The sequence below is a fragment of the Ochotona curzoniae genome, unplaced genomic scaffold (genome assembly GCF_017591425.1).
Source record: "Ochotona curzoniae isolate NIBS_2020 unplaced genomic scaffold, NIBS_Ocur_1.0 contig_1302, whole genome shotgun sequence".
NCBI classification, from domain to species: domain Eukaryota; kingdom Metazoa; phylum Chordata; class Mammalia; order Lagomorpha; family Ochotonidae; genus Ochotona; species Ochotona curzoniae.
This window is the reverse complement of record NW_024465035.1, coordinates 2,406,442-2,430,270: the sequence shown is the minus strand read 5'-3', so window position 1 is coordinate 2,430,270 and position 23,829 is coordinate 2,406,442. Positions and strand designations below refer to the sequence as shown.

The following is a 23,829-nucleotide window of genomic DNA, read 5'->3' as shown; positions in this document are numbered from 1 at the left end:
TGTTCTGTCTTTTCTTGATTAGGGTTCTGAGTCTGGCATTTCGATTGGGGAGATCCCCAAAGAAACTTTGAGGTATTCCCAGACCAGATTCTTGTGTGTTATAGCAAGCACAGGGCCCAGCACAGTCCATCCCACCGATCAGCTGATGGTTGCAATTGCTGGGTTGGTTCTGTTTTCAGCCCTGACTTCCACTGGAACCAATGGGTGTTGCAGTCCAGCCTGGTTCTGCCCAGCACATACTCGGCCCTCACATAAACCATTGGGAGCTGTAGCCTAGTTGGAGCAACCCACAATAACCCCCACCAGGCCCGCCCCCTACCCTGGTTTGCCAGTATGTGTAACTGACTAGTCCAGTCTGTCCCACAACCCATTCGACTTTCGTACATGTTGATGGGTATTAAAGCTTAGTTCCATCTAACCAGCTCAACTATCCAGTCTTCATGGTTGTTGTTGGGTGCCTCTGTCTAGCCACCCCAGCCCCTGTCCTAGTTTTTGTGCCCTCCTGTGGGAGTGGTAACCCCAGAGGGAGGAGCCCACTATTTTCCTCCCAGGCCTCTCCCACTCCCGGATTATGCACTCTCCAGGTGGTTCTGTGGTTCGACTTGACAGGTTTAGCCCCCAGTGCCAACTTCTGCCAGCTGATGCTGTGGCTAAGCCCAAACAACCCTCACCAACTCTAATTGTGTTTGCACCAGTAGGAATAATCAGCCCAGCCTGGCTTTTCCCTGATCTAGTCCACATGAGCCCACAGGTGGTATAGCCCTGCTTAGTCTGGTCTGCCCCCATCCCAGCTCATGCTCTCCAGTGGGAGTACCTGTCACGCAAGGGGACCCACCCCCCATATTCCCCCTGCTGGCTCTGCCCTTCCCTTCCTGGTTCTCACCTGTGCTGGTTGGGCCCTGCGGTCACTTCTAGTGCAGGCAACCTCACCTTGGCATTCATGTGTGCTGGTTGGGCCCTGCGGTCACTTCTAGTACAGGTAACCTCACCTTGGCATTCCATATTGTGCACTGGTTTTTGTCGCGACCGAACCTGGCTCAACCCACACACTGACCTAATAATTTATCTTTCTAGTATAACTGAAGATACAGGTCCTGCATGGGAAATCAGTACACAGTGACTCTAGTGAATTTAACAAATTAGCACTATTATGTGTGACGTCAGTGATCACCTGAGGCTCTTGACATGCAGTGCTTAGGCTCTGGAAGCCTCTTGAATCCACAACACCCCCAGGATTCCTTAGACAAGGCCACACGCAAAGTGGAAATTCTCTTCTCTGTTGAGAGAAGAGCGCAACCATCTTTGGTAGCTACTTGTTTGCACTATGTGTGGACCGCAGAGGTCCTTCGTGGAGGGGACACTCTTCACAGCAGTGTCCTGGCATTCCACAATTGATACACTTGCTCTCATGCTCTCCTGTCAGACCAGAATGCCTTTGGGCTGATTCTGAAGCCAGAGTGCTACTCAAGATTGTCAGTCTATGAGTCTGCTGTAAGCACTCTTTCCCATGTTGGAGCATTTAACATAACCTGACATCTGAATTATCATTGAACACTTTCATACATGTAGCCATACATTTTACCATCTAGTTCATGGGGATTTGGGGTCCCGTGGCCAGTTTTGAAACTGCACGCTTAGCAGTAAGTCTATTTGAAATCATGCAGAACTATACAGCTGAACAGACTTTGTAGGTCCTGAGAAAACAGAAACAGAGATGACTCTCCAAGAGCTTAATTGTGCATCCATACATTATTTTCAAAAAGGTTTTAGCTTAGCGCCTAATTTTGTTGGTAGTGAAACTTGAATGTGGGTTGGATGCTGAGAAATTTCATTTCTAGTCTCTAGATGTAAAACAGTCTTGTCTCAGATAAACAAGAATTTTTTTTAACAGGGGAAGAGGTGATCTTGCCTGCCTGCCTGCCTGCCTGCCTGCCTAGGTGCCTGCCTGCCTGCCTGCCTGCCTAGGTGCCTACCTGCCTACCTTTTATTTTCATCTACTTAAAGTTCATTTTTGTTTAGAGACTTCTGATGAATTAGTTATCTGAGCAATTTGGAACTATTTTGAAACTCGTGTGAGTAATCATTTTTTTCCCCACATACTATGTAAGAGATGATGATGTTAACGTTGCACAATTAGTAGCTTGCAAGTGTTCTCTTCTACAGTAACTATAGATAATGTACTGCGTATTTCTCATTTTAAAAAAATCTAAAGGACTTTGGATGTTTTCACTAGAGAAAAATATTCAATGTTTGTGATGACATATATGTTTACTTTGGAATTATAGAGCAATCCTCTACCATGCAAATATATGTAATTTCTTTGTGCCTATAAAAATTTTTAAAAATTACAAATGAATTTTTAAAAATGAAGGAATGGCAGAAAGAAAGTAGCGACCCAACTGGTTAAGAGAACTCTGGTGTTTGTCTTTACCTTAAGTAAGAATTTATGGTAAACTTGGGCCCAGCGTGGTGGCCTAGTGGCTGAAGTCCTTGCCTTAAACGTGCCAGGATCCCATCTGGGTGCCGGTTCTAATCCCGGCAGCTCCACTTCCCATCCAGCTCCCTGCTTGTGGCCTGGGAAAGCAGTGGAGGACGGCCCAAAGCCTTGGGATCCTGCACCTGCATGGGAGATCAGGAAGAAGCTTCTGGCTCCTGTCTAAGGATCGGCTCAGCACCAGCCATTGCGCTGACATAGGGAGTGAATCATCGGACAAAAGATCTTTCCCTCTGTCTCTCCTCTCTGAATATCTGACTTTCCAATAAAAATAAATCTTTAAAAAAATTAAAAAACGTGATTTGTTCCAATCTTTCAAAACTGTATTAGGTAAAGCTACATATTAGAGGCACTGTTTGTTCAAATTGTTTAATCGATACTTTGTAAACTCCAAGGAAGGGTACTGTTTGTAAGTGTGTAGATTAGGGTAAGCATGAGCCTCTGGCAAGCCAGCTGTCTCATTCAGGAAAACGAGGAAACACCAGAAATTTTTACCGAACAGAAAAACTTCTAATGAAAAACCTCTGATGCAACCACAAATGCAGTTTTGAAATCTGCTATAGTTAACACAAAACTTCACAATTTCCTGTTTCTGATAAGAATCAGCTAAGTAACAATACCCAGCTAAGTCCGGAAGTTCGGTTGGGTTACAGATCTCTCAGCAAACAATGAGGAGAAAAAAAAAAATCCCAAATAACTAATTTCAACACACCATAAGTAATATAAACAGCATAAGTAAATTCATAAAATTAATTCATTCTTGACTTTTTAAAGTCCTGCTACCTTCTAAAGTAACAAATTGGTAAATACTCTTTCTAATGAAAAGAAAAAGCAAATACAACAAATTGCCCCATTGAAGAGTGAAAACAGAATAACCAGAAATACAGGCAACTTAAAATTTAAGCATGTGAGAGGTTTTGCTTTAAATATTGTTTAACAGGGTCCAGCACGATAGTCTAGTGACTAAAGTCCTAAAGCTGGGATCCCAGATGGGCACCAGTTGTATCCCAGCTGCATCCCAGCCGCTCCACTTCCCTTCTGGTTCCCTGCTTGTGGCCTGGGAAAAGCAGCAGAGGACAGCACAAAGCCTTGGGACCCTGCAGCATGTGGGAGACTTGGAAGAAGCTCCTGGGGCTCTGGCTTTGGATTGGCTCAGCTCTGGCCATTGCGGCTTCCAACACAGCTTTCTGCTAAGGCGTTCCATAAGAGGCAATACACGGTGGTTCAGTACTTGGTTTCCTGCCATCCACGTGGGAGACCCAGGCTGAGTTCTGGGCTCTCCTGACTCACCTGTCCCAGCTTCAGCAGGGACAGACACTTGGGGAATGGAGCTCTGTCTCCACACCCTTCAAACATCCCATATGGGATCCCAGTGCGTTTAAGGTGAGGACTTTAGCTGCTAGGTCACGCCGGGCCCAGAAAACACGTTTAAGAGGTTTGGTGTGGTATCATTCACCTGTTACCAGCTTTCTAATGGTTACTAAGTTGACTTTTATTTAATAAGTTCTACAAAGCCAGAATAAATTCCCTGATACTGGAATGTTAATTTCCTTTTTCACTCTGCATTTCACAGGCTTCAAGGAATTTGATAGCATTGTATAAAATTGTCAGCAAATAAAAGATCTGTGCAACTCTGTAGATGTGATTGGATGGTGCAGTACTATCGTGAATAACAGGCTCATTCACAGGGAGATACATGGCGATTTTTTGCTTTGGTATTTACATAAACTAAGACTTCGACTTTTGGTGTAAATGAGATGATGCATATTAAATAATGTGATTATTGCTGTATGTAAATACAGAATAGTTCCTTCATTCTGTCTGAAGAAAAAGAATTCTTAGTTTTTCCTGCTTTGTGATCAAATCCTGCCTCCATATTAACCTGTGAAGGTTGTTGAGTTTTCTGCCTGTGTTGCCTTAGCTTTGCTGGAATGCTGTTTGGGCTCTTGAGTGTACTTTTTCACTTAGTTTTATGTTTGTTCCACATTATTACTGAATATGTATCAGTTAGTGTTTGTTTATCCATTTATCTATTCTTTTAAAGGGCATTTGGGTTGTTTCCAGGTTTTGGTGATTGTGAACAGAGCTAGAAATGTTCGAGTTTATAGCATAGTATAGTGTAGTATGCTATAGTACAGATTTTTGTGTGAACATAGGAATTTGTTTCACTTTGGTAAATATACAGGAATGAAATTGCTAGATCATATGGTTGGTTAGTGCATTTTAAATCTATAGGAAGAGGCCAGATCTTTCTGTAGTGGCTGTTATTTTGCTTTCCCACCACTGGAGTTTCAGTTGCTCTGCATCCTCATTGGTACCTGGTCTTGTCAGTTTCTTTTATCTAGCTTTTACCACCACCATTTAGTAGCTGTGTAGTGGTTATCATTCTGAGGTTTTGCTTTGTGTTTCTGTAATGACTGTGATAATGGAGACTATTTCATGTCCCATCTCTGAGAAGTTCCTTTCAAATACATTGCTCATTTTAAGTTGGGTTGCTTGTTTTCTTATGTTTGAGTTTATTTATTTGAGAGGCCAGAGGCAGATGGTTCTCATCCACTGGTTCACTCTAATGCTTACAGCAGCCAAGGCTGGACCAGGCTGACACTGGGCACGAAGAACCCTAGTCTAGATCTGCCGTGAGCCTTCCCCTGCTGCCTGCCAGGCTTTGCGTTCACAGGAAGCTGGAATTGAGAGCAGAGCTGGAACGTGAGCACAGGGCTTCTCAGACAGAGTCTTATATATTGTGATGTAAGTCCTGTGTTAGCTATGTGATTTGTAAATATTTTCTCTGTATATAGTTTATCTTCCCATTTCTTATCAGGGTCTTAGAGCAAACTTTTGCATTTTGGCAAAATCAGATCAGTTTTCCTTTTTTAAAAATTATGTATTTAAAATTTTTATTTTTCATGATACAGTTTCATAAGCTTAAGGTTTTGCCCTTCCAACCTCCCCAAGGGTTTCCCTCTTTATAGATAATGATTTTGATGTATTTGAATTCTTCTTAATCTAAAATTATGTGATTTTTCCATGTCTTCTGAAGATTTATATAGTTTTATTTTTTTCCTAAACTGTTGGTGTGGATGTGGGAAGAAAGGTACCCTCCTTCACTGTTGGTGGGAGTGTAAGCCTGTACAGCCACTACAGAAATGAGACAGCATGCTCAGACAATTGAAAGTTGACCTGCTACATGACCCAGATGTCCACTCCTGGGAATACAGTCGAAGGAAATGAAATCTGCATATGAGAAAATGACCTGTAATCCTATATTTACAGCAGCATAACCTACAACAGCAAAGATGTGGAAATAATCAAGATGCCCATCAAAAGAGAACTGGTTAGAGAAACGTTGGTGCATCTACTCCATGGAATACTACTCAGCATTAAAAAGAATGAAATTCTACCATTTTGTTCCCAACTAGAGATCATTATGCTCAGTGAAACAAGTCAGTCCCAGAAGGACAAACATCATATGTTGTCTCTGATATAAGGCAACTTTCACACAAAATACAAGATCAGTCGATACATAGGTAAGCATGTATATGCATATATTCATGTGGAGGATCTGTTTAAGGGAGGCAAGAACACCATGAAGTGGAGATACACTGCAGTATGCATCTCTACTTCCAGATGAAAGATGGACTCCCAATGAGATTGTTAAAATGTATCTTGACAATGGAATGCTGGATTTTCTACACTTACATAGCAGAATGATGGACTTGGGACTGTTGTGGAGGGACTAAACTGTTACAGTAAAGGGGAAAACAGTCAGGGTGGGAGGGTAAATCCCTGGGGCTAAGGAACTGTATCATGAAAAAGAATTTATATTAAAAAAATAGTGAATAAAGTTAAAGTAATTATTTATTTGAAAGGCAGAGAGAGAGAGAGAGAGAGATCTACCATCTGCTGATTCATTTTCCAAATGAATGTCTGCAGCAGCCAGGGCTGGGATATGCTGAACCCAAGAAGCAGGAGCTCTGTCTGGGCCTCTCACATGATTCACAGGACTGAAGTGCTTGGGCCATTATGTGCTGCCTCTCCAGGCACATTAGCAGGAAGCTGGGCTAGAAGCAAGTAGTCATGCCTTGAATTAGCACACTGATATGGGGTGCTGGCACAAATAGTAGAGATTTAGCCTGATGTGCCATGACACTAGCTCCAGGTTTTACAATTTTACATTTATATTTAAGTCTGTGATTATTTTGTATTGAATTTTGTATGAATAAATTGTTTAAATCTAGATTTCTTTCCATATGAATAGCCAGTTATTCTAGCAGCATTTGTTGAAGGGACTGTCTTCCATAGAATTGTCATTTCACCTTTGTGAAAATATGCTGGTAGGGGCCAGAGCTTCGGCACAGTAGATAAAGAGTGCAGGTTCAAATCCCAGCTGCCCCACCTTCATTCAATACAGCTCTGTGCTAGTGTGCTTGGGGAAACAGGGAACATAGCCCAAGTGCTAGAACTTACTGCAGCTCTCATGGGAGACTTGGAAGAAGCTCTCTTGACTGCTAGCTGCAGGTTGGCCTACCTCTTGCCATTGTGCCAGTTTGGACAGTGAGCTATCAGGTAAAAGATCTCTGTCTCTTCCCTCTATCTGACTCTGCTTATCAAATAAATAAATAGGTTTTTTTTTTTTTTTAATTGCAAAGACAGATATACAAAGAGGAAGAGAGACAGAGTAAGATCTTCTGTCTGCTGATTCACTCCTTAAGTAGTCACAACAGTCAGAGCTGAGCCAGTCTGAAGCCTGGAGCTTCTCCCTAATCTCCCATGCAGGTGCAGGGGCCTAAGGCTACAGGATACAGGCAGGGAGCTGGATGGGGAAGCGGGGCTTCTCGGGTAAGAACTGCACCCATTTAGGATCCCAGTGTGTAAGGCAAGAATTTTAGGCTACTGTGGCGGGCGGGGGAGCTTTTTTCTTTCTTTCTTTCTTTTTTTAATAAGCTGGTAGTGTTTGTGTGGTTTGGTACTGAACTCTGTCCCTTTCATCTGTGTTTATATGTGGGCACTGCCCACGGTCTTTGATTTGGTTCAGTGAGCCTAAGGTGGTTTTGAGATCAGGGAGTGAGTATCCAGTGTTTTAGCATTTCTGAGCCATGTTAGCTTTTGAAATTCCTTTCCTTTATGTAAAAAATGTTAGTCATTTATCTGTAAATATTTTGCTAAGATTTTGTTTGGAATTACGTTGACTCTAGATCATTTGGAAGAGGATTTCCATCTTCATGAGACAAGTGCTTTGGTTTATGAGCAGTGTGCTTTTCTTCATTTGTGTGGGACTGTTTCTTTGATTGACGTTTTGTCGTTTACAAAGGCATGTATCTTGTTTAGACATATCCTTAAATATTGCATTTTCCAGTACTGTTGCTAATAGTACCTTAAAATTTTGATTTTTGCTTTATTTAGATGGAGGTTGAGGTCTCTATTTAGTAAAATCAGTTGGCTTTTATGAGGAAATTGGTATCCTGCTACCTACTTAAGCTTATTTATTATTTTAAAAATGTATTTTGTAGATTTTCTTTACCAAGATACTTTTTGTGAATAAAGTTTTTAATCTTTTATGATTTCTATATTCGTGCTTCTTTATTACACTGGTTAGGATTTCAAGTTGAATGGGAGGGGAGAAATACTGAATATTGAAGATGCGTAGGAGGGGAGAAAGCAGACATCCCTTCCTTGCCTTGTTTTGGGGCTCAGTGGGGGATGTTAGCTCGATGTTAGCCATTTTTTGTATATATCTTTTAATTAGATTAAGGAGTTTCCGTTTTTGCTTGGTGTACTGGATGCTTTGCATAGATTATTTTCTTGAGTGAAGTTTGGTAGCTTATCTTTCAGTGATTTTTAATTTAATGTAAGTTGAATTTGTAAAGTTTCTCATAATCTCTTTTTTGAAATCAGGTTATGGGTCTGTGTTTCAGCGGTTGCTGCCTGTTGTCTTGCTCATTCTTCCTTGGTGGTTATCAGTTGTCTTCATCTTTTCGGTGAACATCTTTGGGTTTCACTGATTTTTCCCTGCAGTTCTATGAACCCAGTACATAGACTGATTCATAACTAAAGTTATGGGTGTCAGATGAACAAAAGCAGACGCTAGTTGAAGCAGTTAAGAAAGGTTTTGTTGAATAATTGTTACAACAGGGAAGAGAGTTTGATGTGAACTCTTCTCCAGAATGAAAGGCAGAAGAGTTTGTTCAAATTGAGGAGTACCAAGGAAAGGTGCTATGTGTTAATAAGGAGGGTTGGTCCATGCAGCTAGCTCATTTGTACTCTTATTTGTTACTTATCTGGAGGGGGAGGAAAAAACTATCTTTTGGATAGGAGGTCATGGTCCAGTTAAGGCCCTTTCTTCCCACAGACTGGGAATAAAAGCAAAAGTTATTTATTTAATTGTTTGCATTTCAAAGAGATGCCCTTAAATTCTTGAGGAGACTCTTGTGGGTGGTAGAAGATTTGTATCATGTAGGAGTAGAGAAAGATTATAATCTAAGTTTTCCAATGTACCTTTCTTTACAAGGGGTTCAGAGGCGTGTCTACCTACCACCAGATTTCACCTGGAACAAGATGTAACTCTTCCTGTTGGCATTAAGCTTTTTCAGGCAGAAACTTGTGGGCAATGGACTTCTTGTTGTAGGGTTGTGGCCTTGAGCTGTTAGTGACTCTGGTCATGTTTATTCGTTTATTAGTGTGTGGGTTGAGAGTGGAGGAGGGAAGGTAATAGACAAATTGGTTTGTTCTGAAAGGTTGGACTTCTGTAGAACGAGGTTGAGGCTTCCTTGAGAAGGGGCCCAGAGGAGCCCCGTGTTGTAAGAGTCAGTGCTGTTGGGTATCTTTAATGTCATAATTCCCGCCCCTTCCATCTGCTTCTTATTTACTGTTTTCGGGTTCCGTAAGCAGTTGTTCTTTGTGGTTTTTCAGAGGTGGTGTGTGTCATCACATGGAGAAGTTGCAGTGGGCTCACTCCCATCTTCCCCAGAATTACAAGTACCTAGTCCAGTTAATTTTGTCAACACTGTGAAAGGGTCGTTAATATAGTTTTTAGTTTCAATATTGATAAGAATATTTGCACAATCTGAAAATATTTTTAAGATGTTTTTCCTTTTTCCAACTACGTATTGTATGAGGCCAAATTCTTCTCATGTGTTTGACAGACAGCATATTGTAGCACGTGAAATATATGAAACGTATTTGAGAATATATTTGTTTTGTGTTAAGTCATACATTAGAAAGATTTGCAAAAATGTAATGTTTTCTGTTCACTAGTGATTCTGTTTGTTTTCATTAAAACACTGTCATGTTTTGGATGAACTATGATTGATTTTAATTGAATCAGTGAATATCCCTGCATTTTTTATAGTTTTAATTCCTGTTATGATAAAAGTTGGGAGATGTAACTTACATAAGTAAAGGCTTTGAGTTCTCAGCTTTTAAGTGGATCAAGAGATCGGAGGCTGTAAGTTTGGAGAGGCACTGCTTGTGTTAGTTGGTTGCTAATGTGATACCTTAGACAAGGCACCTGTCGATTCTATAAAGATTCATTTAGCTCGCTCACAGTTCGACACCTTCAAAGTCCTAGTGGCTGACATGATGATGAAGTGCCCTCAGTGTGTGGGGGATTGCAGAGAGTGTAACAAAGAAAGGGATCACATGATGAGCCAGGGAGCAGAGAAAGTCGGGCCAGGTCAGGTTTTCGTTTCGGCCTGTCCCTGCTGATTAGCCCCAGCCTCCTATAGATTTCACCACCTTCCAGGAATACAACCCAGGGCACAAACCTTTAACTCGGGAGGGCTTTGCAGGGAACATGGGATGGTTTCTGTGTGTGCTACTTTCCTGTTTTTTGTTATAAGATTTATTTTTACTTTTATTGCAAAGTCAGATATACAGAGAGGAGATCTTCTGTCCAATGAGTCACTCTGCAAGTGTGCTGATCCAAAGCCAGGATCCCTGGCAGCACCAACCTGAAGCCAGGAGCCTAGGAGCCTCTTCCGGGTCTCTCCCATGCTGATACAGTGTCCTAAAGCTTTGGGTCATCCTCAACTGCTTCCCAGGCCACAAGCTGGATGGGAAGTGGGGCTGCCGGGATTAGAACCAGCACCCATATGGGATTCTGGTGCATGTAAGGTGAGGACTTTAGCAGTGAGCTACCTCCCTGGGCCCCTTTCCATTCTTCAAGGGGCAGCATGGCAATCAGAAGCATATAGAGAAGTAAAATGCCTATGTATTTGACTTTCATTTTCCATTAGTCGCTTTCCAAGATTGAAAACCCATTTAACCTTTTAGCCTCTCTATCATACTTGGTAAGGTAAGGATAATTCCTTAAAGGCTTATTGGGAAGGGAATGCTAGGATAATACCTGAATATCTTTAGCAATTTAATCTCACAATGTTTGTGAGACAATGCAAACTTATGATCGCTAGCCTGTGGGATAGTCTCCGATTTAGTGTGCTGATCCCTGTCCAAGGAATGGTGTAACTTTTGAACATTTGTAGTAATTTTCATACTGTCCTTAATTTAATTCATATGTGAATCCTATTCTTGTGGTCACATCACGAAAGGCCGTTATGACTGGTCGTTACAGTGTGTAAGGAAGGTCCAGTTTGGCAATCCAGTTGGGGTTGAATTTAAAACAAAACAAAAACAAAACCAGATTTGAGATCAGGAAGTAATTCCAGGAAGTAGGGCAAGGAGGATGTGAGTCCTGTAACCAGACTTCTACCCAGGTGTTGGGGAGAGAGTGGTGTGTGTATGTGTGTGTGTTTGTGAATATTGTAACCAGACTTCTACCCAGGGGTGTGTGTATGTGCGTGCGCACTGTATCATAACAAGAAACTTCTATCCAGGGTGTGTGTGTGTGTGGGGGGGGAGTCCTGTAACCAGACTTCTACCCACGTGTGTGTCCCTGAAATTAATTTATTTAGATTAGAGCAAGTAGTCTTTGAGGATCACAATCAGCAGTTAGGATTTTTTAGGATTTTAGCAGTTAAATCCCAAGATAGAAATGGAACAAGGGTTGAAAAGCTCCTTATTTCACATGCCAGGTATGTGGGCAAAAATAAGAGGATCGGAATTCAGGTCATGAATGCAGGAGCAAGGCTTAGAGCATCCAGTTGCAAATTTGAATACAGCTAGAAACATGAACTTGGTGCTTTTGTATGTTAATTTACTCCTGGGCTCACAGTCCCTGCCCCCCTAGTCTTTTATGTGCTGCTATGTGTTGCTTCCCAGTGTGGTGTGTATTGCCTCACTTTTGCATTCACTGGTAAGTGCTGCAGCCTTGACCAGCCCAAGCCAGCCTGTCCTGCCCCCGCCATCTTAGCTCTCACATCTGTCAGTGGGTCCTGTGAGCCTGTCCTGCACCCCGTCTTAGCTCTCACATCTGTCAGTGGGTCCTATGAATTGGCCCATCCTGTCCTGCACCCCGTCTTAGCTCTCACGTCTGGCAGTGGGTCCTATGAATTGGCCCACCTGACCTGCTCCCAGACCTGACCCACACGTTTGCTGGTGGGTAATATAACCTGGCCAGGTATGGGCTGCTCCCAGCCTCAGCTCTTGCATTTACCTGCAGGCACTGCATCTTGACAGAAGAGTTCCCTGAGCTTCTCTTTTAGCACACCTCCCAGTTACAAATCTTGCACACACTGATGGGTGCTTGGCCCAGCATGACTTAGCCCACTTCCTCTCCCAGCATTCACCAGCAGGTACAGCAACCTTGCCCTACCAGCCTGTACCCATTCTGGCTCTTGGGTGCTACACTCTAGCTCCACCTGGCCCACCCCTACACCCAGCTCAGTGGGTGCTGAAACCTAACTTAGCCTGCCCGATACCAGTCCTGGCTCTCACTAGCGCCAGCAGGTGCTGGAGCTTAGTCCATTCTGGCACATCCCTGATGCAATCCACACCTATGCTGAAGAATGCTTCAGCCATGTCCAGCTCAGTTTCCCCCACTCCCCTCTTCCTCCCAGTTCAGGTTCTCATGCTCACCAGTGGGAACCATAGCCCAGCAAGGGCATCCCATTAGTTCCTCAACCAGGCCTGCTCCCAGCCATGGATCTTGCATGTGCTGGTGGTTGCTCTGACCCATCTTGACTTTACTATCAGATGCTGTGTCCTGGCCTGCCCGCAGACCCAACTCTGGCTAGTGAGTGCTGCAACCTATTTCTGCTCAGTCCACCTCCTTCCCTGGCTCACATGCAAACAATTGGGTACTGAAACCTAGCCTGGCTTAGTCTGTACCTTGTCCTGGCTCCCACACATGCCAGTGTGTGCTACAACTTAGCGTGGCCTTGCCCAGTCTGCCTCCCTAGCTAGCCCACACATCTGCTGAGAAGTGGAGCAGCCTTGCCTGGTGTGGCACACATATCAGCCCTGGCTCTCATACTTACAGCCTAAGGAGGGGAGTTCCCTAAGTTCCTTCACCAGGTCTGTTCCCAGAACCAGATCTCATGTGTGCCAGTGGGTGCTAGGGCCCTGCTCTGCATAATCCCGCCATGCCCCCAGTCTCAGCATTATGAGTGTTGGTGGATGCTGCATCTGACCCGTTTCCACACCTTGTTCTTGGGTGCTATTGCAGCTTGGGCCAACCTGTCCTACTTTGAACCCAAGTTCTCATGAGTTGGCGAGTTCCATGGTCATGACTGGCTTGACTGTCACCACCCCCAGCACTCTAGCAGATCAGCAGGTATTGCAGTCCCCAGGGGTGAGCCCACAAATTCCCCTCATAATCTGCCCCAAGATGTGGTTCCCTTGCATGCCAGTTAGTGTGATGCATCAGCCTAACACACCCTACCCCTGCCCTGGCACTCCCTGGTAGGTACTGTGGTCTAGTCCTGCCTCAATCTTGGTGTGTGTCTGTGGGCTGTGGTTGCTGCCAGCTAGCCCAGCCCCGTCCTGTCCATGGTGTCCTGGTCTGACTTGAATGTGTCTTCGTGCTTCCCTCTTCAGGACCACCTTGCCTAAGCCCCCTGTTTGCCTGCAATTTCTGTGGTCCAGTCTGTGGAAGTCCCCCAGAAGTCAGTCTTCACCTGTAAAGTACTTTTTCAGTGGTTCTCCCACCCACGCATCCCCAAGCTCCCCTTAGGACAATTCATAGCCACATTGACTACATCCATAGCCAAGTTGATGGCAGGTCTCGGGTGTGGTCTTCTGGTGTTGGGGCATGGTGCACACTGCCCTGGGCCCTCCACCTACATCCAGATAGTTGAAGCTGTTGAGTGAAATAAGAAAGATAAATATACCAAGTGTTTTCTCTTAGATCTTGAAGCTAACATTTTAAAAAGTTGATCAAGAAATGCCTGTGTTTGTTGAGTGTATTAAATCTTTAAATTGTTAACAATTATGTAGTAAGTTTTTAATGATCTGGGACTATTAGAATTTATTGTATGGGTGAAGTTGAACATCTTTTCATTGGATTGTTATTTACTATAACCCTTGTCTATATTCCTAGTATATATGTTCTGTTTTTACTTCCCTTATTGTATTGTCCTTAGATTTTTGGGCCTCTCATTTTTCTAAAGCATGTGTTCTCCTACTGCTCTGACCTTCTCTATCAACATTTGCTGTGTGTTTCCAGTGCTGAAGTTGCTGAAAGATGGCAGAAGAAGTGGTGGTGGTAGCGAAATTTGACTATGTGGCTCAGCAAGAACAAGAGCTGGACATCAAGAAGAATGAGAGATTATGGCTTCTGGACGATTCCAAGTCCTGGTGGAGAGTTAGAAACTCCATGAATAAAACTGGTTTTGTGCCTTCTAACTATGTAGAAAGGAAAAACAGCGCTCGCAAAGCATCTATTGTAAAAAACCTGAAGGATACTCTGGGTAAGTGATTTTTGTATTAAAAACAGTTACTTTCTTCTAAGTGGATTTTTGGCAACAGTGGCTACACTTGAAAGAACCAGGGCCGGAATTTCAGCAAGGCTGAATCAGGTTTGGCTAATTGATCCTGGAAAATCCCTTCTAACTCTAGTAGAAGCTTTATATTCCTGGTAAAAACCAGGCAGTCATGTATATGTCGTAAGATTGGGGAAACCCATCAGGGATAAATTGGTTTATAAGAAGTAAGCACAGGGCCTGGTGCGATGGCGCAGTGATTAAGGTCCTTGCCTTGCACGCGCCCGGGAATCCCATATGGGCACCGGTTCTAATCCCGGCGGCCCCACTTCCCTTCCAGCTCCCTGCCTGTGGCCTGGGAAAGCAGTCGAGGACGGACCCTGCACCCGCGTGTGGGAGACCTGGAGGAAGCTCCTGGCTTCGGATTGGCATAGCATTGGCCGTTGCGCTCACTTGGGGAGTGAATCATCGGATGGAAGATCTTCCTCTCTGTCTCTCCTCCTCTCTGTATATCCGCCTTTCCAATAAAAATAAAATAAATGTTAAAAAAAAAAAAAAAGAAAAGAAAGAAATTGACTGCTTGCTCTGTCTCATATTGTAAACCGTGTTTGCTTACAACCAAGATTGAAAAACTAGCAGTGGAATTAAAATTTAAACTTAGTTCTTGTGTATTAAAGTTTTCATGGTATGACTTTATGACCAGAGAGTTCAAGTCAAGCAGTGGATTAGAAGAGCTTGATGCTGAAAGGGCTCCTTGAGATGAGGTGTTTATGGTGAACTGTGAGGTAAGGGCACTGAGCTTCCTCTGTCTCCTGTTGGAGATCTGTGTGGGGGCGGTTGTGGATACAGGCCTCCTGGCACTGTTTAGGGAATGTTCTCTCTTTTGGGAGATGCTTGAGCGTCCCTAGGGTCAGCTCAGGATCGCTAGAATTGCCTGTGACGCCGGGGGTCTCGAGCTTTCCTCCACCGAGAGGCTTTGGACTATTGATTCAATCCCATTGTTACAGCTTTGTTTAAATTTTCTCTTGTTTTCTGGTGTCGGTTTTGGTAGTTTGTGTTTCTTGTTAGCTCATCTTTTTCATCTTTTTCAACTAATTTTTTGGTGTACTTGAGCCATCTTCCATCGCTTTTTTTCAGTCATTTTTGCAGGGAGCTGGGGCAGACTAGACATACTGGGACACTCACCAGTACACATTTGGGATTCTGATATTGGGGCCAGTATCTTTTACATGCTATATCATGTGAACCATTTCTCATTGGTTTTTATATATTTAAGATTTACTTGTTTCCATTTAAAAAGCAGATTTACAGAGGAGAGAGTGAGTTTGTTCATCCATTGGTTTATTCCTCAAATGGCCACAACTGTCAGAGCTGGGCTAGATCAAAACTAGCACAGGAGCTTCATGCAGTCTCCCACACTGGTTCAGGGGCCCAAGCACTTGGGCCATCCTCTGCTGCCTTACCTGGCACATTAGTAAGAAGCTAGATCAGAAGTGGAGCAGCTAAGACTTGATCCAGCTCTCATGTGAGATGCTGGTGCCACAAGCAGAGGCCTTGTCTACTATACAATAGCTCCAGCCGCTTGACTTCATTTTTTAATTTTCTTTTTCTTTTCTTTTTAAAGATTTTTTATTGGAAAGTCAGATATTCAGAGAGGAGGAGAGACAGAGAGGAAGATCTTCTGTCCGATGATTCACTCCCCAAGTGAGCGCAACGGCCGACGCTATGCCGATCCAAAGCCAGAAGCCAGGAACTTCTTCCGGGTCTCCCACACGGGTGCAGGGTCCCAAAGCTTTGGGCTGTCCTCGACTGCTTTCCCAGGCCACAGGCAGGGAGCTGGATGGGAAGTGGGGCCACCGGGGTAGAACCGGCACCCATATGGGATCCCGGCAGCGTGTTCAAGGCGAGGACTTTAGCCACTAGGCCACGCCACTGGGCCCAATTTTCTTTTCTTATACTATAAATTGTAAATTATTGGTTTGTGGCAGTTTTTTTTAATATTTAATTTTTGTTTGAAAGTAAATTTACAGAGAGGAGAAAGAGAAGTCCTTTATCTCTTGATTCAGTCCTTGGATCACTAGAGCTGCTGGAGCTGGGTTGTTCCGAAGCGGGGAGCTGGGAACTGCATCTGTGTCTTCCATGTGGGTGTAGGGGCCTGAGGGTTTGAGCCTCCTCTGCTACTTTCCAAGGGTTCGAGCAAGGAGCTGAATCAGAAGTGATGGCAGTGGGAACCAGATCTGGTACCCATTTTGGGACAGCGCAGGCCAAGGCTTAGCCTGCTTTGCCATGGCGCTTGCCCAGAGTTATCTTTGTGAATACAGGCTCTTAGATGCCCCTGCCCACTGCTTTGTCTGCTCCTTCATAGGTGTGTGTTGTGCTGACAAGTGTCTCACTATCCCTGTGCTTCTGTGAGCCACTATGTTGATTACTTTCCATACATTTCTAAATTTTCTAGTGTTCTGTTATTTCTGTTCCATTGTGATCAGACACGTTATTTTTTTTTATGAGTGTAAAGTTTATTAAGATTTGTTTTGTTGCACAGTATTATGCTCTGTCCTGCAGAATGTTGTTTGGGTATGTCAGATTGGATATGTTAGATATAGTTTGTTCATAACGTTGTTCAAGTCTTATAGTTGAGTTCTGTTTTTATGGTGGTTTGTTGTCTTAGTGGCATTTATTTGCCTGCTTAGCAGCTTCTCTCTTAGACCAGGCTGGAGTAAGGGATTAATAGAATTATTTTGAAAGACTGAGTGATAAAACAGGGAGAGACAGATCTGCCTGCCAGTTCATTTTCCAGATGGCTGCAACAGCCAGTGTGTCCAAGGCAGAAACCAGGAGCCTGGAATTCCATCCATGTTTCCCACATGGTTGATAGGGGTCCAAGGACTTCGGCTGTCCTCTGTTGCTTTCCCAGCTGTGTTAACAGGTAGCTGGATCAGAAGTAAAGCAGGCAGGACTAAAACCAGTACTCTGATACAGGATGCTGGCATTACAAACAGCTCTTAACCCACTGTGCTACAAAGCTGGCTCCTAGCAATTGGTTCTAAGCTGTTTTTGTGAGGGCGATATACTTCATGTGAAGCCTTTGAGTTTTGTGTTCTGTATAGTTTAGTCAGCTGTGTTTCTGACAGTTTTGAACAAAAATCATATTTTTCCTGTCTTTGCAGATTGGCTCTGTGTTGGGGTACTTGTTGATTACTGTCAAGCCATTTACAGTTCTGCCATGCTCTTTCTTTGCTGTTTGGTTAGAACCTGAAAGGTCAGCTTAGTTTCTCCTAACAGCTTTCCAGAGATGTGGCAAGCTCTGGGTATTTGTGTACCCAGGTTGATTCCCTGGTATGTATGGGAACTTTAAGAAGTCTTAAGTTTATTTATGTAGATCCTAGCTCTTCCTCTTCTTTCCCAGGCTTTATTATTTATTTCTCTGAAAAGCAGAGTCAGTCTCTCTTTCTCTTACACACACACACACACACACACACACACACACACACACACACGGAGGGGGAGAGCCATCCATCTACTGATCCACTCCCCAAATGGCTGCAACTTGTAGGGCTGCGGGGGAGCTGAGACCAGGACTCCATCCAGGTCTCCCGTGTGGGTGGCAGAGGCCCAGGTCCTCGGGCTGTCCTCGGCATTCCCAGGCATGTCAGCAGGGCTGTGGATCTTATTTTTATTATTTTTTATTGGAAAGGCGGATATACAGAGAGGAGAGACAGAGAGGAAGATCTTCCGTCTGATGATTCACTCCCCAAGTGAGCGCAACGGCCGATACTATGCCAATCCGAAGCCAGGGGCCTCTTCCAGGTCTCCCACGTGGGTGCAGGGTCCCAAAGCTTTGGGCTGTCCTCGACTGCTTTCCCAGGCCACAGGCAGGGAGCTGGATGGGAAGTGGGGCTGCCGGGATAGAACTGGCGCCCATATGGGATTCCTGGGCGCGTTCAAGGCGAGGACCTTAACCACTGCGCCACCGCGCCGGGCCCTTCCCAGGCATTTTAATCTTTATGTTCATTGTCCTGTTTGTTGTCCCTTGCTCCAGGCTGCTGGATGAAATAAATGATTTTGGCAAAAGCCACCCGGGAAGATCCCATAGTCTTGAGAATGTTCTAGGTCAGGAGAAGCCAAGGCAAACCATTGTGCTGATCTTTGAAGGAGCCCTGCCAGAGGAGTTTAAATCTTAGTTACAGTTTGATAACTAAGAGCTGCATTGCTGCACCTGACATTTGGAGTCCAGGTTGCTTTCTTCACAGGCACCACTGACTTGCAACGGTTTAAAGGATCCCAGAAAAAAGCACCAAGGAATGTGTAATCAGGGAAGGAGGGGGAATGGAGACTCAGGGAGTTAAAAGGAGGAAAAGCTAACAGAGGGTCATCTAGGATGAGAAGGCTGAGGGACCTAAAAGGTGCTGATTTGGCAGTTAAGGAGATGACACAGTTGTGTTAAAATGGTTTTAATTAAATAGTTTTAATAAATAGGTGGAAACAGAAGGTCAGATTAGAAGGAGCTGAGGGTGTGACTGATGAAAAAGTAGAAGGCAACATTTAAGGAATAGGTCAAGTTAAAGCAACTTTATTTTAAAGTAGAATATAGATATATGTGTATAAACACACACACACATATCTATCTTCTACTTTATATATATATATATGTTTGGCAATTAAAGAGACTGAGTAAGAAGGAAATAAATATGTAGAATAATCCCAAAAATCAGAAAAAAAAATGCTGTTAAGACCCTAGAAAGATCAGGGGTTAAGGTATTAAACGAATAGAGTTAGTCTAATGAGAAAGTTTTAAGACAATGGGAAGGAATTTGTGAAGTTCTGCCTAGGATAGTTTTCTTGGTAGCGTACAAAGCCATGGAGACAGCAGTGAAAATGCCTGACTAAAGATGACAAGGCATACACTTGGTGTTAATAGTGTTATTTAATTTTTTTTCCATTTCATTTGACAAAAATGTATTAAGCACTCTTGTGTGCTAAGCATGAAGGTCCTTGGGATTGTCTCCTGCCCTCAGAGAGGTTACATGTGAATGGGTTGAGAGAAAACAGAGAAATGATCTGGTTTTTAAAAATATGCACATGCGATAAATAGCTAGCTTGGATCCAGGGAACCAAAGGGAAAGCATTCCCAAATGTACAAAACTACAATTTTCCATTGCATGTCTATGACTAATTATCATATTCTTTTCAGCTATTATAGAATCCAAGTTAATAAATTAAAACACGAGGAGTAATGGTCTAATGGAACCTTCATGTGCTTAGGTTGTAACTAAGAGAGAAATCTTTATTTACAGTTAAGAAAAAAATAACTATATTGGGAAAACTAAGTAGTTAGGGCCTTTGATGAGAGAAAAAGATGAGAAGGTAAACTCATAACTAAAATCTAGAATGTGTATCTGATTTTCTAAAATAATGATTCTGGCACATAGACTTATTATCTAAGCCTAAAAATTAAAAAAGGTATATTGCATCGAAGCTCTTTGTTCAATAAATTGATTTTTGGGGTTAGTCATTGCTTTATGTCATTTTCTCATTACCCCCTTTGATGTCAACAGGCATTGGAAAAGTGAAAAGGAAACCCAGTGTGCCGGATTCTGCATCTCCTGCTGATGAGAGCTTTGTCGACCCTGGGGAGCGTCTCTATGACCTCAACATGCCTGCTTACGTGAAATTTAACTACATGGCTGAGAGAGAGGATGAATTATCATTGATAAAAGGGACGAAGGTGATCGTCATGGAGAAATGCAGCGATGGGTGGTGGCGGGGTAGCTACAATGGGCAAATTGGTTGGTTTCCTTCGAACTATGTAACTGAAGAAGGTGACAGTCCTTTGGGTGACCATGTGGGTTCTCTATCAGAGAAATTAGCAGCAGTCGTCAATAACTTAAACACTGGACAAGTGTTGCATGTGGTACAGGCTCTTTACCCATTCAGCTCGTCCAATGATGAAGAACTCAATTTTGAGAAAGGAGATGTAATGGATGTTATTGAAAAGCCTGAAAATGACCCAGAATGGTGGAAGTGCAGGAAGATGAATGGAATGGTTGGTCTGGTGCCAAAAAACTATGTTACCATCATGCAGAATAATCCGTTAACCTCAAATCTGGAACCATCGCCTCCGCAGTGTGATTATATTCGGCCTTCACTCACTGGAAAATTTGCTGGCAACCCTTGGTATTATGGCAAAGTCACCAGGCATCAAGCAGAAATGGCATTAAATGAAAGAGGACATGAAGGAGATTTCCTCATTCGTGATAGTGAATCTTCGGTAAGTCGATTTTCTAAGGTGTTTGGAAATGAAATCTGAGTATTTAAAAAATAGGTTGGGTAGAGGTGCGGTGTCTTCCCAAAGGTGTAGGCTTGGACATAAATGTGAATTTTCTGAAGCCAAAGTCAGTTTGTGTTCCACTTAATCTGTTAGGAAAGGATGGTTGTTGCAGGTATGCCAACATGGAGTATTTGGCTTTTACTAGTTCTGTTGATTTCACATACCTAGGATATTTTCTCTTGCTTTAAACTGAAAAAGGGGGAAAATTAAACTTGCTTTCTTTGCTGAGAATAGAATGGCACAGTAGATTAAATTGGGAAAGCATTTCCTAAATTGTTACTGGTTGCAGTGCTTAGCAACATAATCACCGTAGTCCTTAGAATGTGTAGGATGTTTGCTGAACTTAAAAAATGATAATTAAGTTTCTTCAGAAATTGGTTGTTTAGAATTTGGAATACATTTATCTTGCACTGCTCAAAAACATGTTTTAACACTGTTTGAAATGCTTTTACAATAAAAGGAAAAGTATTATTACAATACATAGTAAAGCTATAAAACTATGAAAACTGAAGAACATAGTTTATGTAGATTCTTTTGGTTCTAAGATACTAGAATTTGATAACACTTATTTTTCCTAACAAAGGACTTTTTCCTTGAAACAGAATGTCACTGCTGCTTTTCCACTTATCAAATAATGATTTGTATTGGCTTTGTATGAATGTAGTTATATAAAAATGAATGTCTAACTGTTTGAGATTGAAAATAAGAATAAAATGAAGAAGGAGAGAAGTGAGAGGGAAAGGTTAATTTAACTTATTTATGTGAGTGAAGTTCATTAAGATACCTCGTAGAAAAAGCAAGTGATTGGTATGAGTGCTTTGTTGAACCAAGAATGCCTGATGTGGCAGACTGAGACTTGGGGAAGTGGTGCAACAGAACCTTCTGGTGCTGGTGCGTACTGTTCAGAAGAGTGTTAGACTGAAAAAAGAAGAGGAGCTTGCAAAACACTCTATTTCTTTATTCCTGTGTATTTGAGCATAGATCAGCCAAAATTACTTCCAGTGATATAATTTTTAATTGTTTATTTGAAAGGCAGCATGAGAGGGAGTTTGGGCATGTCCACCCACTGTTTGACTTACCAAGTGGCTGTAATGACCAGGGCTGGGCCAGGCTGAAGCCAGGAGCCTGAAGCTCCATCTCGTTTTCCAATGTGTGTGGCAGGCTCCCAAGCCAGGGCCGTTTTCTGCTGCCTTCCCAGGAGCATCTGCAGGGAGCCAGATGGGAAATGGAGCAGCTGATGCTCACTCATAAGGGAAGCCGGTATTGCATGTGATGTTCTCACCTACTGCACCACAACACCAACCTCGAGCAGTGCTGTTTTTAAGGCCAAAGTCTGAAAAACATATTTGGCCTGCAAAGTGTCTAAAACATTTGCCCACGTTTAAATGTTGATAGATTTATAATAAAACTCCAGACTTTAAATTTAAATTGGAAGATCTTGGGAGTAGATGTTTAGCCTGGCAGTTAAGACTCCTGCATCATCCCACAGTGGAGTACTAAGTACAGTGGTCAGTTCCAGCTCTTGATTATGGCTTCTTGCTAATGCAGGGTCTGTTAGATGTGGTGATGGCTCAGGTAATTGAGTTCCTGCCGCCTGGATGAGACACCTGTATTGAGATCTGCCTCATCTGCCCCGGCCCAGCTCTAGCCATTGTAAACATTTGCAGGGAGCAAAACCAGCGGATGCACGTGTGCCTAACCCCTGTGTATGTGTGTGTAAAATAAATGAAAAGTAAAATGAAATTGCGGCATTGAGGATGTGTTCCAGCCACGTGTTTTTAATTACTATGCACTCGCTGTCCATCTACTCCCACACTCTTATTTATGTCACTGTTTTGACCCTGGGAGGCATTTGAGTTTGGCTTGTGGCCAAACTCAGAGTTGTAATTCTCATATGTGTTTCCTACATTTTTGCAATTTCAGAATATTCAAGTCGACTGCTGTTAACAACAGATGAAAAAGATCTGGGCTGGATATCTTAGTTTTTTTTTTTAATCTGAAGAGAAGGTAGCTGTTGTGCTTCTGCTAGTAAACTAAAGATTTTGCATTAATATTCTGTGGGTGCCATAAATGGGGAGATTCTTGACTACATGGGTTTTAGTATAGGCTCTGTTGGGCAAGTTAGTGTCTCTGAGCTTTAGGTTTTTGCTCTTTAAAAACGAATTGTTTTGAAGAGCAAAGGAGATAAATAATTTAACATGTATATTTTTGTGTGGTTCTTAATACTTTAGTAAGTAATGACATCTTATGTTACTAGTTTAGTACAAAGATGCTGAAAGATGGCTTTCAGAGGGTGTGCGTTTTTCTCTTTTAGCCAAATGATTTCTCCGTGTCACTAAAAGCACAAGGGAAGAACAAGCATTTTAAAGTCCAGCTCAAAGAGACTGTCTACTGCATTGGGCAGCGTAAATTCAGCACCATGGAAGAACTTGTAGAACATTATAAAAAGGCACCAATTTTTACAAGTGAACAAGGAGAAAAATTGTATCTTATCAAGCATTTATCATGATACTGCTGCTCAGAAGTGACTGCCATACAGCTTTAATTCATCATGTAATTGAAGACTGAGAACGTGTTGGTCCAGTCATACTTGATTGGAATTGCTGTTTCTAACTGCGCGAGAAACTGATATACATAAGTATTTTTATTATAACTCAGCTCATACACATATACTATGTATGCAGTGCATTCACATAGAACAGTTCCTTTGATCTATTATTTTCTGTCTTGCTTTTTCCCTTTTGCTTTGTAAGGGTTTTGTATTTGAAAAAAAATTAAATAATATAGATCAGAAGTCTTTATATGGAAAAATTCCTTTACTGCCATTTGTTAATTTCCTTATAAAGGCACCCTGTTTTGCTGTGTTTTCTCTTCATATCTGTATCTATATATATATATATATACACACACATATGTACACATGGATATGTGCATGTATATATATAGATATAAATCATATGCTAAAATAAATTTCTTGGGAGAATGTTAATCTTTTCTGTGGCTAAATAGCAATAATAAATGGAAAGTTAGAAATCATTATTTTAGGTATTTGTTACAAGCCAGTGTAAATTTCAAGTAAAAAGTTGTATCTATCATTATTTTTTAAAAATGAATTCATTGTCTTTAATGTGCTACAAAACAAATGGGCTATAAGTTAGAAAACATCTTGTGCAATTTTATGTCTGTTCAAA

The 23,829-nt window shown here is 42.4% G+C and overlaps 1 protein-coding gene across 3 annotated transcripts in view; it reads left to right on the top strand.

Annotated features, from left to right (window-relative positions):
* The window catches only part of NCK1 (NCK adaptor protein 1), a 33,662-nt gene extending 10,328 nt beyond the window's left edge, over positions 1-23,334 (top strand). Inside the window, exons 1-4 of one of the 3 annotated variants that reach the window (XM_041004525.1) lie at positions 10,585-10,606; positions 14,055-14,298; positions 19,866-20,578; positions 22,953-23,334. In XM_041004525.1, coding sequence (XP_040860459.1) covers positions 14,073-14,298; positions 19,866-20,578; positions 22,953-23,147 — 1,134 coding nt within the window. In that variant the 5' untranslated portion in view covers positions 10,585-10,606; positions 14,055-14,072 and the 3' untranslated portion in view covers positions 23,148-23,334. Of the gene's footprint in view, positions 1-10,584; positions 10,607-13,798; positions 14,299-19,865; positions 20,579-22,952 lie in introns of those variants that run through there. The other 2 variants (XM_041004516.1, XM_041004506.1) reach the window with 2 other exon arrangements.
* The last annotated feature ends 495 nt before the right edge of the window (positions 23,335-23,829 follow it).